The sequence below is a fragment of the Leucoraja erinacea genome, chromosome 5 (assembly GCF_028641065.1).
Source record: "Leucoraja erinacea ecotype New England chromosome 5, Leri_hhj_1, whole genome shotgun sequence".
NCBI classification, from domain to species: domain Eukaryota; kingdom Metazoa; phylum Chordata; class Chondrichthyes; order Rajiformes; family Rajidae; genus Leucoraja; species Leucoraja erinaceus.
The window spans coordinates 48,906,421-48,921,272 of NC_073381.1; the positions used below are offsets into that span (position 1 = coordinate 48,906,421).

The following is a 14,852-nucleotide window of genomic DNA, read 5'->3' on the forward strand; positions in this document are numbered from 1 at the left end:
GCAGCTTGTATTGGAGCCTACCAGGGAGAAGGCAATTCTGGATTTAGTGTTGCGTAATGAACCAGATTTGATAAGGGAACTTCAGGTTAAGGAGCCATTAGGAGGTAGTGACCATAATATGGTAAGTTTTAATCTACAATTCGAGAGGGAGAAGGGTAAATCGGAGGTGTCCGTGTTATAGTTGAACAAAGGGGACCATGGAGCCATGAGGGAGGAGCTGGCCAAAGTTGACTGGAAAGATACCCTAGCAGGGATGGCAGTGGAACAACAATGGCAGATATTTCTGGGAATAATACAGAAGGTGCAGGATCAGTTCATTCCAAAGAGGAAGAAAGATTCCAAGGGGAGTAAAGGGGCAACCGTGGCTGACAAGGACAATATAAAAATAAAAGAGAAGTACAAAGGTGAGCAGGAAACAAGAGGATTGGGTAATGTTTAAAGAGCAACAGAAGATAACTAAAAAGGCAATAGGGGGAGAAAAGATGAGGTACGAAGGCAAGCTAGCCAAGAATATAAAGGAGAATAGTAAAAGCTTATTTAGGTATGTGAAGAGGAAAAAATTAGTTAAGACCAAAGTTGGACCCTTGAAGTCTGAAGAAGGCGAATTTATTATGGGGAACAAGGAAGTGGCAGATGAGTTGAACAGGTACTTTTGATCCGTCTTCACTAAGGAGGACACAAACAATATTCCTGATATAGTAGTGGCCAGAGGATCTGGGGTGAGGGAGGAACTGAAGGAAATCCACATTAGGCAGGAAATGCTGTTGGGTACACTGATGGGACTGAAAGCTGATAAATCCCCAGGCCTGATGGTCTGCATCCCAGGGTACTTAAGGAAGTGGCTCTAGAAATTGTGGACGCATTGGTGATCATTTTCCAATGTTCTATAGATTCAGAATCAGGTCCTGTGTATTGGAGGGTAGCTAATGTTATCCCACTTTTTGAGAAAGGCAGGGAGAGAGAAAACAGGGAATTATAGACCAGTTAGCCTGACATCGGTGGTGGGGAAAATGCTGGAGTTAATCATAAAAGATGAAATAGCGGCACATTTGGATAGCAGTAACAGGATCGGTCCAAGGCAGCATAGATTTACGAAGGTGAAATCATGCTTGGCTAATCTTCTGGAATTTTTTGAGGTATAACTAAGAAAACAGACAAGGGCGAGCCAGTGGATGTAGTGTACCTGGACTTCCAGAAAGCATTTGATAAGGTCCCACATAGGAGATTAGTGGGCAAAATGAGGGCACATGGTATTGGGGGTAGAGTGCTGACATGGATAGAAAATTGGTTGGCAGACAGGAAACAAAAAGTAGGGATTAACGGGTCCATTTTAGAATGGTAGGCAGTGACTAGTGGGGTACCGTAAGGCTCGGTGCAGGGACCGCAGCTATTTACAATATACATCAATGATTTAGATGAAAGGATTCAGAGTAACATTAGCAAATTTGCAGTTGGCTCAAAGCTGGGTGGCAGTGTGAACTGTGAGGAGGATGCGATGAGAATGCATAGTGACTTGGACAGGTTGGGTGCAAGTTTAATGTGGATGATGTGAGGTTATCCACTTTGGTAGCAAAAACAGGAAGGCAGATTATTATCAATAAGGTGTCAAATTGGGAAAAGGGGAAGTACAATGGGATCTGGGGGTCCTTGTTCATCAGTCAATGAAAGTAAGCATGCAGGTACAGCAGGCAGTGAAGAAAGCGAATGGCATGTTGGCCTTCTTAACAAAAGGAGTTGAGTATAGGAACAAAGTGGTCCTTCTGCAGTTGTACAGAGCCCTAGTGAGACCGCACCAGGAGTATTGTGTACTGTTTTGGTCGCCTAATTTGAGGAAGGACATTCTTGCTATTGAGAGAGTGCAGCGTAGGTTTACAAGGTTAATTTCCGGGATGGCGGGATTGTCATATGCTGAGAGAATGCAGCGGCTGGGCTTGTATACTCTGGAATTTAGAAGGATGAAAGGGAATCTTATTGAAACATAAGATTATTAAGTGTTTGGACACGCTAGAGTCACAAGTCTGGCAGGCAGCCGGCAGGCGGCAGGCAGCCACAGACTTTTATATAATAATAGAAGATAGATAGATAGATAGATAGATAGATAGATAGATAGATAGATAGATAGATAGATAGACAGACAAGACCAAGTGGGACCCGTTGGGTCCCTGTCTCACGGGAGGCCTGGTCCCTCAATGCAACCCGTTCCCCCAACGCAATATTCCACCATTCACCTATAGCCCCCATGGGAAGACTGGTTCCCCAACGCAACCCGTTCCCCAACGCAATATTCCACCACGCACCCGTTCCCCCAATGCAAGCCGTTTCCCCAACGCAATATTCCACCAGTCACGTGTAGCCCCCAACTGCGCAGGTGCGGTTCATTTCCCCTCATCCCCCAGCACTTCCTCCCCTATCCCTCCTGACCTCCCCCATTGCCCTCCTCTCCCAATATTCCGCATAACTCCTCTCCCCCCCTACCCCCCTCCTACCCCCCCACTCCCCCTCCTCTCCCCTATTCCCCTCCTCCCCATTGGCCCTCCTCTCCCAATATTCCGCACTCCTATTCCCCTCCTCCCCCCCTTCCCCTCCCCCACTTTCCCCCTCTCCCCTCCCCTCCCTCCCCCCCCTCCTCCTCCCCCCTCTCCCCCCCCCCACTCTCCCTCCTCACCCCAGGAGCATTCCCCTCTCCTCCTCCCCTCCCCCAATCCCTCGCTCACCTCTCCATCCCTCGCCTTTCCTCTACCCTCAGGCACACATTCGATCCCTCCATGAAAAGCAGCGTCTGCAGTTCCTTCCTCCACAGGTCATTCATTGTTAGCTGTGGTTTAGATCCCGTTGATTTGATGATTGGACCTGTTTGCATTGCTTTGGCTCTTTCAATTATTACTTTGGATTAAGAGATTCCAGCACCCGTGGTTAAATGTCTTGTCTATATTCATAATCTGGGACAAAAAAGGCACGGTCATATTTAAACATGCAAATATTTGGAAAACAAATGAAACTCCAAGAGCTGGAATATGAAATTTAAAAACATTCACACACGATTGGTGGATATATGAAACAAGTTGCTAGAGGAAGTGTTAGAGGCAATTACAAAGTTTTAAAACATATTTAGACAGGGTACATGGATGGGAAAGATAGAGACGGATATGGGCCAAATGCAGGCAAATCCATAGCTTCTTGAAAATGGTAACACAGTGGTAATGAAACCACTTGACATGTTTGTCTTCATTTGTTGGGCGTTGAGTATAAAATATTGCTTAGGCTACATTTGGAGCATCCGAGGCTGAGGGTGACCTGAAAAAAATATGAGAGGTAAAGATAATCACAGCCTTTTTCCCATGATAGAAATGTCAAATAGCAGTGGGCATAGTTTTCAGGTGCAACTGAGTAAGTTTAAAGGAGATTTATAAGATAAAAAACTTTCACACACAGAATGGTAAGTCCCTGGAATGCACTGCTGGGTGAGGTGATGGAGGTAGATGCAAGAGCAACATTTAAGGAGCATCCCTTCCCTTGGTTTCCCTACTGGATTCTGCCCCTCAACGTTCAGCAGCAGGAGGAACCTAGACTGTCATCCACCTCCAGAGCCTTGACATTGGCTGCACCAAGCTTCAATGAGTATCTCAACATGTATTCCTGCATTTTGGAATGGGCCAGTCAGCAACATTCCCTGATGGATATCTCTGTACTGGTAGGCCACCAAATTTCAAGCAGATGAAAGAGTGTCTTTACCGAGTTGATCATCTTCCAGCAGCACTTGATGTCCATCGCTGAAAGAGTGACAGGCACATATACAGATAGGGCAATGGAGAGATATAGACCATGTGTAGGCAGATGGGATGAGTTTATTTTGACATCATTTGCCCCCCCCCCCCCCCCCGGAATCCTTTATCAAATCCTTTCGCTGAAAGTTAAAGTAAGGATTCTCTTATAGAGTCACACAGTAGAAACAGGCACTTCAGCCCAACTTACCCACACTGACCAACATGTCCCATCTACACTCGTCCCACCCGCCTGAGTTTGGCCCATATCAATTTAAACTTGTCCTGTCCATGTAACTGTTAATGTTTCTTAAATGTTGCGACAGTACCTGCCTCAACTACCTCCTCTGGCATGAAGAAGGGTTTCGACCCGAAACGTTGTCTATCTCCTTCGCTCCATAGATGCTGCCTCACCCGCTGAGTTTCTCCAGCATTTTTGTCTAGCTCCTCTGGCAGCTGGTTCCATACACCAACAACCAAAGATCCTAAAGCGGATAAGATCTTTGCCTACCACACTGCTTGAAAAAGTTACCCCTCAGATACCTATTAAACCTTTTCCCTAATCTTTTCTTACTTTGATACCAAGATAGTTTTTTTTCCAGGGATGTACCGAGGAGGTCAATCTGTCGCAAGGTGATCCTGGACTGCTGGCAACCCTGTTGGCCCGTGTGGGCAAGTTGGGCCGAAGGGCCTGTTTCCACACTGACTCTATCACTATGTGACTGTAACCCAGCAGACTGCGCCTGCAGTGACGGTCATCCTGCTGAGAGGGCGCCAGCCGAGCCGAGCCGAGCCGCTCCAGTCTACTCACAGCGGCAGTGGCGTGTTGTTGCCGCCGGGACCAAAGACAGCGGGTGGTGCTCTGTGTGGGGACCCTGCCCTGCCTGCCCGCCGTTACCGCAGCCTGCTGTCCACACCGGCAGCCAGCTAAACATCTCTCTCCCTCTTCTCACCAAGACGCCGGAGGATCTCCTCTAGCTCCCCGACCAGCGCAAAGATGCCGCGGATAATGATCAAAGGAGGCGTCTGGAGGAACACGGAGGTGAGCGGCGGGCCTACGCTCCTCGGGCCTGGCCTATCCCGGCCTGGGGATTCGTGTTCACGGTTAAGGCTGGGCGAGCTTGCAGCCCCTGGGTCTCAAAAACACATTAACAATAATGTTCCCTAGACCTTGTTCTGCTGTTGTCGAAGGCCATGGCTGATCCACCTCAGCACCACTTCACTGGACTAACCTCACGTTCATCGATTCCCTTTATTTCTAAGATGCTGTGCATCCCAGTCTTGAATTTACTCAATAATTGAAGATCCACAACTCTATCGGATACAGAATTTGAAAGACTCACTATCCTTTGCGTAATTACATTTCTTCCCAATCCTTCATGAATTGATGATGAGCTGGGGCTTGAGTTAATATTGGGCCAAGCTACTGTAATTGGCTGGTGTTCTTGGACCCTTGTCTCTGGCATTCCCAATTTGTATTCGTCCTTTGGGGTTGGTGGTGAGGGCAGGAACAGGGAGATAGGGGATCTGAACGTGTGGCTGGGGGACTGGTGCAGGGATTTAGATTCTAGACCACTTGGATCTCTTCTGGGGTAGGGGTGACCTGTACAAAAGGGACCGGTTACACCGTAACTGGAGAAACATAGAAAATAGCAAAAGGATTTGAGTATAGGAGTAGGGAGGTTCTACTGCAGTTGTACAGGGTCTTGGTGAGACCACACCTGGAGTATTGCGTACAGTTTGGATACTGAGTTGGATGATCAGCCATGATCATATTGCATGGCGGTGCAGGCTCGAAGGGCCGAATGGCCTACTCCTGCACCTATTTTCAATGTTTTGGTCTCCTAATCTGAGGAAAGACATTCTTGCCATAGAGGGACTACAGAGAAGGTTCACCAGACTGATTCCTGGGATGTCAGGACTTTCATATGAAGAAAGACTGGATAGACTAGGCTTGTACTCGCTATAATTTAGAAGATTGAGGGGGGATCTTATAGAAACTTACAAAATTCTTAAGGGGTTGGACAGGCTAGATGCAGGAAGATTGTTCCCGATGTTGGGGAAGTCCAGAACAAGGGGTCACAGTTTAAGGATAAGGGGGAAATCTTTTAGGACCGAGATGAGGAAAACATTATTCACACAGAGAGTGGTGAATCTCTGGAATTCTCTGCCACAGAAGGTAGTTGAGGCCAGTTCATTGGCTATATTTAAGAGGGAGTTAGATGTGGCCCTTGTGGCTAAAGGGATCAGGGGGTATGGAGAGAAGGCAGGTACAGGATACTGAGTTGGATGATCAGCCATGAGCATATTGAATGGGCCGAATGGCCTACTCCTGCACCTATTTTCTATGTTTCTATGAGAGGGACCAACATTCTGGCAGGCAGGTTTGCTAGTGCTACATGTGTGGGTTTAAAGTAAATAGATGGGAGAGGGAGGGGAGGGGGGAGGGAGAGTTGACAAAGTGGGAGTATAAAGATGGAGTTAAAGGGGAAGTGAGTACAGGAAAAGTTACAAAAGACTCCCGAATTATAAGGAAAGAAATTTCGAGAAGGGATAAGAGAGTAAGGTCAGGGGCAATAGTGACCACTGTTGTGAGAGGGGAGGTGAATACCAGTTAAAGTGTTGCATATGAATGCGCGAAGTATAAGAAATAAAGTGGATGAGCCTGAGGTTCAGTTAAAAATTGACAAGTATGATGTTGTGGGAATTGCAGACATGGCTGCAAGAGGACCAGGGCTGGGAACTGAATATTCAAGGGTATACGTCCTATGGAAAAGTCAGACAGGTGGGCAGAGGGGGTGGGGCAGCTCTGTTGGTAAACAATGAAATTCAGTCCCTTGCGAGGGGTGACATAGAATCAGTAGATGTAGAGTCAGTATGGATAGAACTGAGGAATTGTAAGGGTCAAAAGACCCTCATGGGAGTTATCTACAGGCTCCCAAACAGTAGCCTGGATATAGGGTGTAAGTTAAATCAGGAGTTAAAATTGGCATGTAGCAAAGTTAATGCTATGGTGGTTATGGGAGATTTCAACATACAGGTAGACTGGGAAAATCAGGTTGGTACTGGAGAAAGGAAGTTTGTGGAGTGCCTCCGAGATGGATTCTTAGAGCAGCTTATATTGGAGCCTACCAGGGAGAAGGCAATTCTGGATTTGATAAGGGAACTCAAGATAAAGTAGCCATTAGGAGGTAGTGACCATAATATGATAAGCTTTATTCTACAATTTGAGAGAGAGACGGGAAAATCGGAAGTGTCACAATTCCAGTTGAGCAAAGGGGACTATGGAGGCACGAGGGAGGAGCTGGCCAAAGTTTAGTGGAAAGAGACCCTAACAGGGATGACGGTGGAACAACAATGGTAGGTATTTCTGGGAATAATACAGCAGGTGTAGGATCAGTTCATTCCAAAGAGGAAGAAAGATTCTAAGGGGAGTAAGAGGTGACCGTGGCTGACGAGGGAAGTCAAGGGCAGTATAAAAATCAAAGAGAAGACGTATAACATAGCAAAGATGAGCGGGAAGCCAGATGATTGGGTAACTTTTAAAGAGCAACAGAATATAACTAAAAAGGCATTACGGAAAGAAAATATGAGGTACGAAGGCAAGCTAGCCAAGCATATAAAGGATGATAGTAAAAACTTATTTAGGTATGTGAGGAGGAAAAAAAATAGTTGAGACAAATGTGTGGCCCTTGAAGACAGAAGCAGGTGAATTTATTATGGGGACTAAGGAAATGGCTGATGAGTTGAACAGGTACTTTGGATCTGTCTTCATGAAGGAAGACACAACCAATCTCCCAGATGTACTAGTGGACAGAGGACCTAGGGTGACGGAGGAACTGAAGGAAATTCACATTCGGCAGGAAATGGTGTTGGATAGACTGATGGGACTGAAGGTTGATAAATCCCCAGGGCCTGATGGTCTGCATCCCAGGGTACTTAAGGAGGTGGCGTGAGAAATTGTGGACGCATTGGTGATCATTTTCCAATGTTCTATAGATTCAGGATCACTTCCTGTGGATTGCAGGGTAGCAAATGTTATCCCACTTTTTAAGAAAGGAGGGAGAGAGAAAACAGAACTATAGACGAGTTAGCCTGACATCGGTGGTGGGGAAACTGGAGTCAATTATAAAAGATGAAATAGCGGCACATTTGGATAGCAGTAATAGGATTGGTCCGAGTCAGCATGGATTTACGAAAGGGAAATCATACTTGACTAATCTTCTGTAATTTCTTTGAGGAGGTAACTAGGAAAATGGACAAGGGAGAGCCAGTGGATATTGTGTACCTGGACTTTCAGAAAGCCTTTGATAAGGTCTCATTGGAGATTAGTGGGCAAAATTGGAGCACATGGTATTGGTGGTAGGGTAATGACATGGATTGAAAATTGGTTGGCTGATAGGAAACAAAGAGTAGGGATTACGGGTCCCTCAGAATGGCAGGCTCGGTGCTGGGACCGCAGCTATTTACAATATACATTAATGATTTAGATGAAGGGATTAAAGGTAACATTAACAAATTTGCAGATAACACAAAGCTGGGTGGCAGTGTGAACAGCGAGGAGGATCATATGAGGATGCAGGGTGACTTGGACAGGTTGGGTGAGCGGGCAGATGTAGTTTAATGTGGATAAATGTGAGGTTATCCACTTTGGTGGCAAGAACAGGAAGGCAGATTATTATCTGAATGGTGCCAAGTCAGGAAAAGGGGAAGTAAAACAAGATCTGGATGTCCTTGTACATCAGTCACTGAAAGTAAGCATGCAGGTACAGCAGTCAGTGAGGAAAACTAATGGCATGTTGGCCATCATAACGAGAGGAGTTGAGTATAGGAGCAAAGAGGTCCTTCTGCAGTTATACAGGGCCCTGGTGAGACCACACCTGGAGTATTGTGTGCAGTTTTGGTCTCCAAATTTGAGGAAGGACATTCTTGCTATTGAAGGAGGTTCACGAGGTTAATTCCCGGGATGGCGGGACAGTCATATGTTGAAAGAATGGAGCGACTGGGCTTGTACACACTGGAATTTAGAAGGATGAGAGGAAATCATATTGATACTTATAAGATTATTAAGGGATTGGACACGCTAGAGGCAGGAAACGTGCTCCCAATGTTGGGGAAGAATAGGGGCTACAGTTTAAGGGGGCCATTTAGAACGGAGATGAGGAAAAACATTTTCACCCAGAAAGTTGTGAATCTATGGAAATCTCTGCCTCAGCAGGCAGTGGATGCTGATTTTCTGTGCACCAGTCTCCCCACGTTAAATAAAGTCACACAAAGGTGTCTTCCATATAGGGAATAGCACCCTGGCCAATCACAACTGAAGGAGGCCTAAGACAGAACTACAAATTGTATTTAATCAGTAACTTTTTAGTGGTTTGGATAATTTTTAAAGGTGCCTATAAAAGATTGGGTGACCCGATTCCTTTCAATGAAAGATTAGAGGGGAGGTGGGTAATTGTATTGTATTTTAATGACCACACAGCCAGGCTGGTGGAATTTGTTATCAGTACAGCTCGGTACAGGTTCCAACATTTCATCAAACATTAAACATATAGCATAGATATACATACAAACAGACGCATTACATAATACATAAGGGCCATGCTTATTCTTATTCCTCACCGTACAGAGTTTAAAATGTTAATTGCAGTGGGAATGAAACTGTTTTTAAAGCGGTTTGTTTTTGAGGCAATTGTCCTGTAGCGCCTCCCAGAGGGCAGTAGCTGAAAGGCATAGTGTGCAGGGTGAGTAGGATCAGAGATGATCTTGCAGGCTCTGTGTAATGTCCGTTTGTGGTAAAGTGATTCAAGGGATGGTAGGTGTAAGCCAATAATTTTAGATGCTCTGTTGATGATGCGCTGTAATTTCTTCCGGGAGAGTAAGTCGAGACTGCCGAACCAGACTATGATGGATGAAGTGAGGATGCTTTCGATGATGGCTCTATAGAAGCGGAGCATGAGATGAGACCTTGCTCTGAACTTCCTGAGCTGTCGGAGATGGAAAACTCTTTGCTGGGCTTTTCCATTGATGTGGTCTGCGTTTGTCCTCCATTTGAGGTTGTTGCTGATGCGGGTTCCAAGGAGTTTGAATGTGTCAGTGATGGAGATGGATTCACCTTTAATGAGCACAGGAGTTTTGGGGGATGGCTGGTGTCTTGGGTCGATGATGAGTTCTTTTGTTTTTGATGAGTTGAGTAAGAGATCATGGTCTATGCACCAGGTCACTACTTGGTTGACCTGTGCACGGTATTCAGTTTCTTGGTTGTTGGTGATGAATCCAATGATGGTTGAGTCATCCGCGTACTTATACAGGTTGACGGAGCTGTGGTGGGATGTGAGCTGGTTTGTGTAAAGGGAGATCATTTTCAAGCAAGAAGTAGCTGAGGTCTAGATTCAGTGCATTAAAATTATTTTAAGTATTTTGGGTGTACGTGGCAAGGTCAACATTTGTAACCTCTCTAATTGCCCTTGCGATTTTCTTTGGGTGAGCTGCCACTAAGCAATGAGTGTATTTTCACTGTGTTGGTGGGTAGTGAGTATCAGTATTTAAAACTAGCAACGATGAAGGAACATGATGTATTTCTAAGGCGGGTGTTGTGGAGGAGAACTTGGAGATGGCTGCGTTCCCGCATGATCTCCCTTTGTCCTTCTAAATGATGGCGTCACTGGTTTGGGACCAGGTTGAAAAGGCTTTTGGGAGTTTCTGTGGATCTTTTTGCATATTGCACATATTACAACCGTGGTGTGATAGTGTGTGCTTTAGTATGAAGATGTAAGTGTCACTGAAATGGATGAGCATTGTAGGAGCTGCACTCCTCCAGACCATCAGAGAGCATTCGGTCATGGTCCTGAGCAATGTCTTCACACTCTTGGCTTGTGCTTTTACACTTTGATTTATACTTTGGAGATGATGAAAAGGCTTTGGGAAGTTGGGAGGCGAGCCACTCACCAGAGAGTCCCCAATCACTGATCTGCTTTTGACAGTTGCAGTATTTACATGGCTGATAAATAATGTAGGCTTGTGAAATCTGTTTGAAATAGCATCCAGTCCATCGCCACTGGCACATTGTGGCTGCAATGAGTAGAATCCACAAACTGCAGTATGGCTCCATTATTACTCCTCAAATCTGCAACCATTAACAGCAGATACTGATTAGTTTTATTGTCATATATACCTGGATGCAATTAATTGCCTTGTTCACATGGAACTTAGAGAGTAAACAGTATACATGACAGTGAAAGATATAATAATAAATACGATGACAAATGCAAAAGAACAGAACGGTGCAAAGATTGTAGTTTATTCTGAAGTATTGAAAAAGTTCTAGTGCAATAACAGAATATTTGAATGACATAGAGTTAAGGGTGAGAACGTGGCAGCAATTCCAGGGGTGAGAAAGGTGATTGGTTCAGGAGTGTGATAACAGTGAGGAAGAATCTATTCTCAAGTCTGGACCTCCAGATTTTCAAGCTCCTATATGCTTCTAGCCTTCCTGATGTGTACCGTGAAGATGGACTGGATGGAAAGAAGTGACCAGTCTGTCAAGTCAAGTCACTTTTATTTCTATAACACATTTAAAAAACAACTCTCCTTGACCAAAGTGCTTTACATTGGTGGAGGTACTAACGTTATACATTTGTTCATAGATTAAATACATACATAAAGTCATAAAGTTCATAAATACATACATACATATAGCCCTCCCTCAGAGGATGTGTGCTGGACTGGACTGGACTGGACTGCTCTCTGCAGGTTCAGATGAACAAAAACAGGGCAGTTGCCATACCGAGCTGAGATGCATCCTGTCAGAATACTTTCTGCAGCAAGTCTGTAGAAGTGTGAGGGAATCCATGTGGACATGCCGAACCTTCTCAGGCACCTAAGGAAGTAAATACGGTTCTTGATCACTGCATCAATAGGAAGGCACCAGGGTAGATTGGTGGTAATATGGATACCTAGGAATTTGAAATGCTGAGTATCTCCCTGTTCATTCAAGGTTTCTAGTTAGGATAGACCCTAATTATCTTTGGAACACCATATCTAACACATTTCTGATGAAACTGATAGGGATTAAGATATGCTCATTCAGGCTGAAATGGTCTTGGACATGTTCCAGTCCACTCACTTAAGGGAGTTCAGAAGTAGATTTTTAGCTTCCTCAGGCCATTGCTGCATTACTCTCTTTGTTGGTGCCTTGCACTTCACTCTCGAAGCAAAGAACAGCATTGACAGATGATCAGACTGGCCAAAATGAGTGCAAGGTGTGTGGAACGATAGGCAAACAGGGTGGTGTAGCAATGGTCGAGAGCGTTAACGCATTACCATGGGACAGGAGGGATGTTGATGATATTTGGTGAGTAATTTCTGAAGTTAACGAATGAAATCACTGGAAATGATGAATAGGACATTAAGCTTTGCTCTCTGGAGAGTTGTTGACTGAGTATAATTCTTCAAGTGTCACCTTGGTGTTGCTTTGGGGTGATAAGTAGCCTGTCGACAAAATAGTAGAGGTGAACTCTCTCTGGAGGTAAAAGGGTCAACATTTTATGATCAGTGTACCAGGTCAGAAGAGCAGAATTGAGCTAAGACTGTCACATGTGCACAATGGCACAATGAAGCATTAACCAAAAAGCAAACGCCATTGCCTTCTTGCTTAAGGATTCTGTACAATCCGCTAAATGAATGGAGAAACACTTGAGTTGTATAACAGGTCGAGAATCATGGATGAGCCATGTTTCAGTATAACAAAGAGCAGCAGTTCCTTATAACCCTTTGAAAAAGCAGCCTTGCTGTCAACTCTTCAAGCTCCTCATATTTCAGCACCTCATATTTTGCTTGAACAGCTTGCAACTCAGCGGTATGAATATTGACTTCTCTAACATCAAGTAATCCTCGCTTTCCCCATCTCCCCATCCCTCTCCTGTTCTCCAACTAGTTTGACTGTCCTGATAAAATTATACTGATTGTATTGCCTCCTCGGGTAATGGTGATCTATTCTACATTTCTTTGAACTTCGTCCCCTTTGTTTCCACACCTTACCCTTCCATATCTCTGTCTCCCTCTCCCCTGACTCTCGGTCTGAAGAAGAGTCTCGACCCGAAAGAGTCTTGAGTCATCCAGAAATACTACCTGTCCAGCTGAGTTACATCAGCATTTTGTGTCTATCTTCAGTGTAAACCAGCATCTGCAGTTCCTTCCTGTACTCTTCAAGCTTGTACTCAAGTGATAGAATATTGGGGAGAGGCATGCTGGTGAAAAAGGGGTGGGGAGCGAAATTGGTGCTGTTTCAGCTACACCTGGACTCCCCCCTCACAATCCCCCAACTACATTGTTTCTGTAGGTACACAAAAAAGCTGGATATGTACCTTTGTGTACCTTCGATTTTCCAGCATCTGCGGTTCCTTCTTAAACACATTGTTTCTGTAGTTTGTTTGTATTCACAGCAGCAGGAATCGGTCTAATTAAGATTGGTAGTTCCAAAAGCTGTTTTGATTCAGCAAAAATGGACAGGTGAAACTTTCAGTTTTGGATTTAATGATATTCTCAGTGTTGGACTGGATAGATAGGGAAAATTAATCATAGAAACCTAGTTCTGTTTCAGAATCAACTGCAGATGCTGGAAAATTGAAGGTAGATAAAAAATACTGGAGAAACTCAGCGGGTGAGGCAGCATCTATGGAGCGATGTAAATAGGCAACGTTTCAGGTCAAGACACTTCAGACTGATGTGAGGGTGGGGGGGGGGGGGGAAGAAGAAAGGAAGAGTCGGAGACAGTGGGCTGAGAGAGAACAGGGAAATGGAGGAGAAGCAGGGTCAAGAAAATTGAAAATAGACACAAAATTCAGGAGTAACTCAGCGGGACTGACAGCATCTCGGGAGTGAAGCAATGGGTGACGTTTCGGGTCAAGACCCTTTTCACACTGAAGAAGAGTCTCGACACGAAACATCACCCATTCCTTCTCTCCAGAGATGCTGCCGGTCCCGCTGAGTTACTCCAGCTTTGTGTCCATCTTCAAATGACGTCACGTGCTCCAGACGGCTGTGTGTACGCATGTAATCGCGCCCGACCTTCGCTCGACCGTCTTGGCTCGGCGCAACGCGACCATGAGGTCGCGTAATTTGCGATTTTCTTGTATACCCTGGATTGCTGCCCATGTGTCTGAGACATTTCTTCTCATTTGTTTATAGTTTCCACCTGATAGCACAGCTCCAAGACTTGTAGAGAGTGACACTGGAAAGTCCTTACAGAACCCTTGGCCTGACAGTTAATAATAGGGAAGACCAATCCATATTTAAAATAATTATAAATTTAATGTCATTTTTTAAATTGATTGTAGTTGGAGATTCATGCTTGAGTTCTGTAACTTGGATAGCTCGTATGCCCTTTATGCACTTAGAAAATCATGCTTCAGTTCTATTATAAGTAACATGCTATTTGTTTATTTTAGGATGAAATTCTTAAAGCAGCGGTGATGAAATATGGCAAAAACCAGTGGTCACGTATTGCATCACTGTTGCACCGGAAGTCAGCCAAACAATGCAAAGCCAGATGGTAAGTTTGGCATTTTGTTCCCAGTGTATTCAATGTTGTTGGTGAACCTGGTCAGTGAATACAAGCGAGTTGTTGTGCAGGTGAATCTAAAGGGATATCCACATTCCACAAAGAACAATAGATTTTTATTTTATCTTCCTAACCCATTGCATACCGCAACCTCAATCCCAGTAGGCTGTGGACAGTTAATTAACAATTTCATAACTTGTTTGAATATTGCTTTTAAAAAAAAAAAAAGATGGGTAAATAGCATTCAGGAACATGATTTGATAAAATGATTAGTTTTGAGGGACTTCATAATAATGAGCAACAGTCCGTGCGTGATCAACTTCCATCACTAGTCTTGGCAAAAATTCTGACTAAATTTAACAAAACACAACTATTGTCACATACTACAGATGAGTGCTCATTCTTTTAGTTCAGCACTATACTACAGAACTTACAGGTGGCCATTGAAGATGCTATTTACTATGCACGGTAAGGATATTACACACAATATGTAGTTATATATTCAAGAACATTTTAACTTTCCATGAAGT

The 14,852-nt window shown here is 44.5% G+C and overlaps 1 protein-coding gene across 1 annotated transcript in view; it reads left to right on the forward strand.

Annotated features, from left to right (window-relative positions):
• Positions 1-4,554: 4,554 nt before the first annotated feature.
• Positions 4,555-14,852, forward strand: part of cdc5l (CDC5 cell division cycle 5-like (S. pombe)) — a 43,684-nt gene continuing 33,386 nt past the window's right edge. Inside the window, exons 1-2 of the mRNA XM_055635555.1 lie at positions 4,555-4,803; positions 14,210-14,313. Coding sequence (XP_055491530.1) covers positions 4,759-4,803; positions 14,210-14,313 — 149 coding nt within the window. The 5' untranslated portion in view covers positions 4,555-4,758. The remainder of the gene's footprint in view (positions 4,804-14,209; positions 14,314-14,852) is intronic.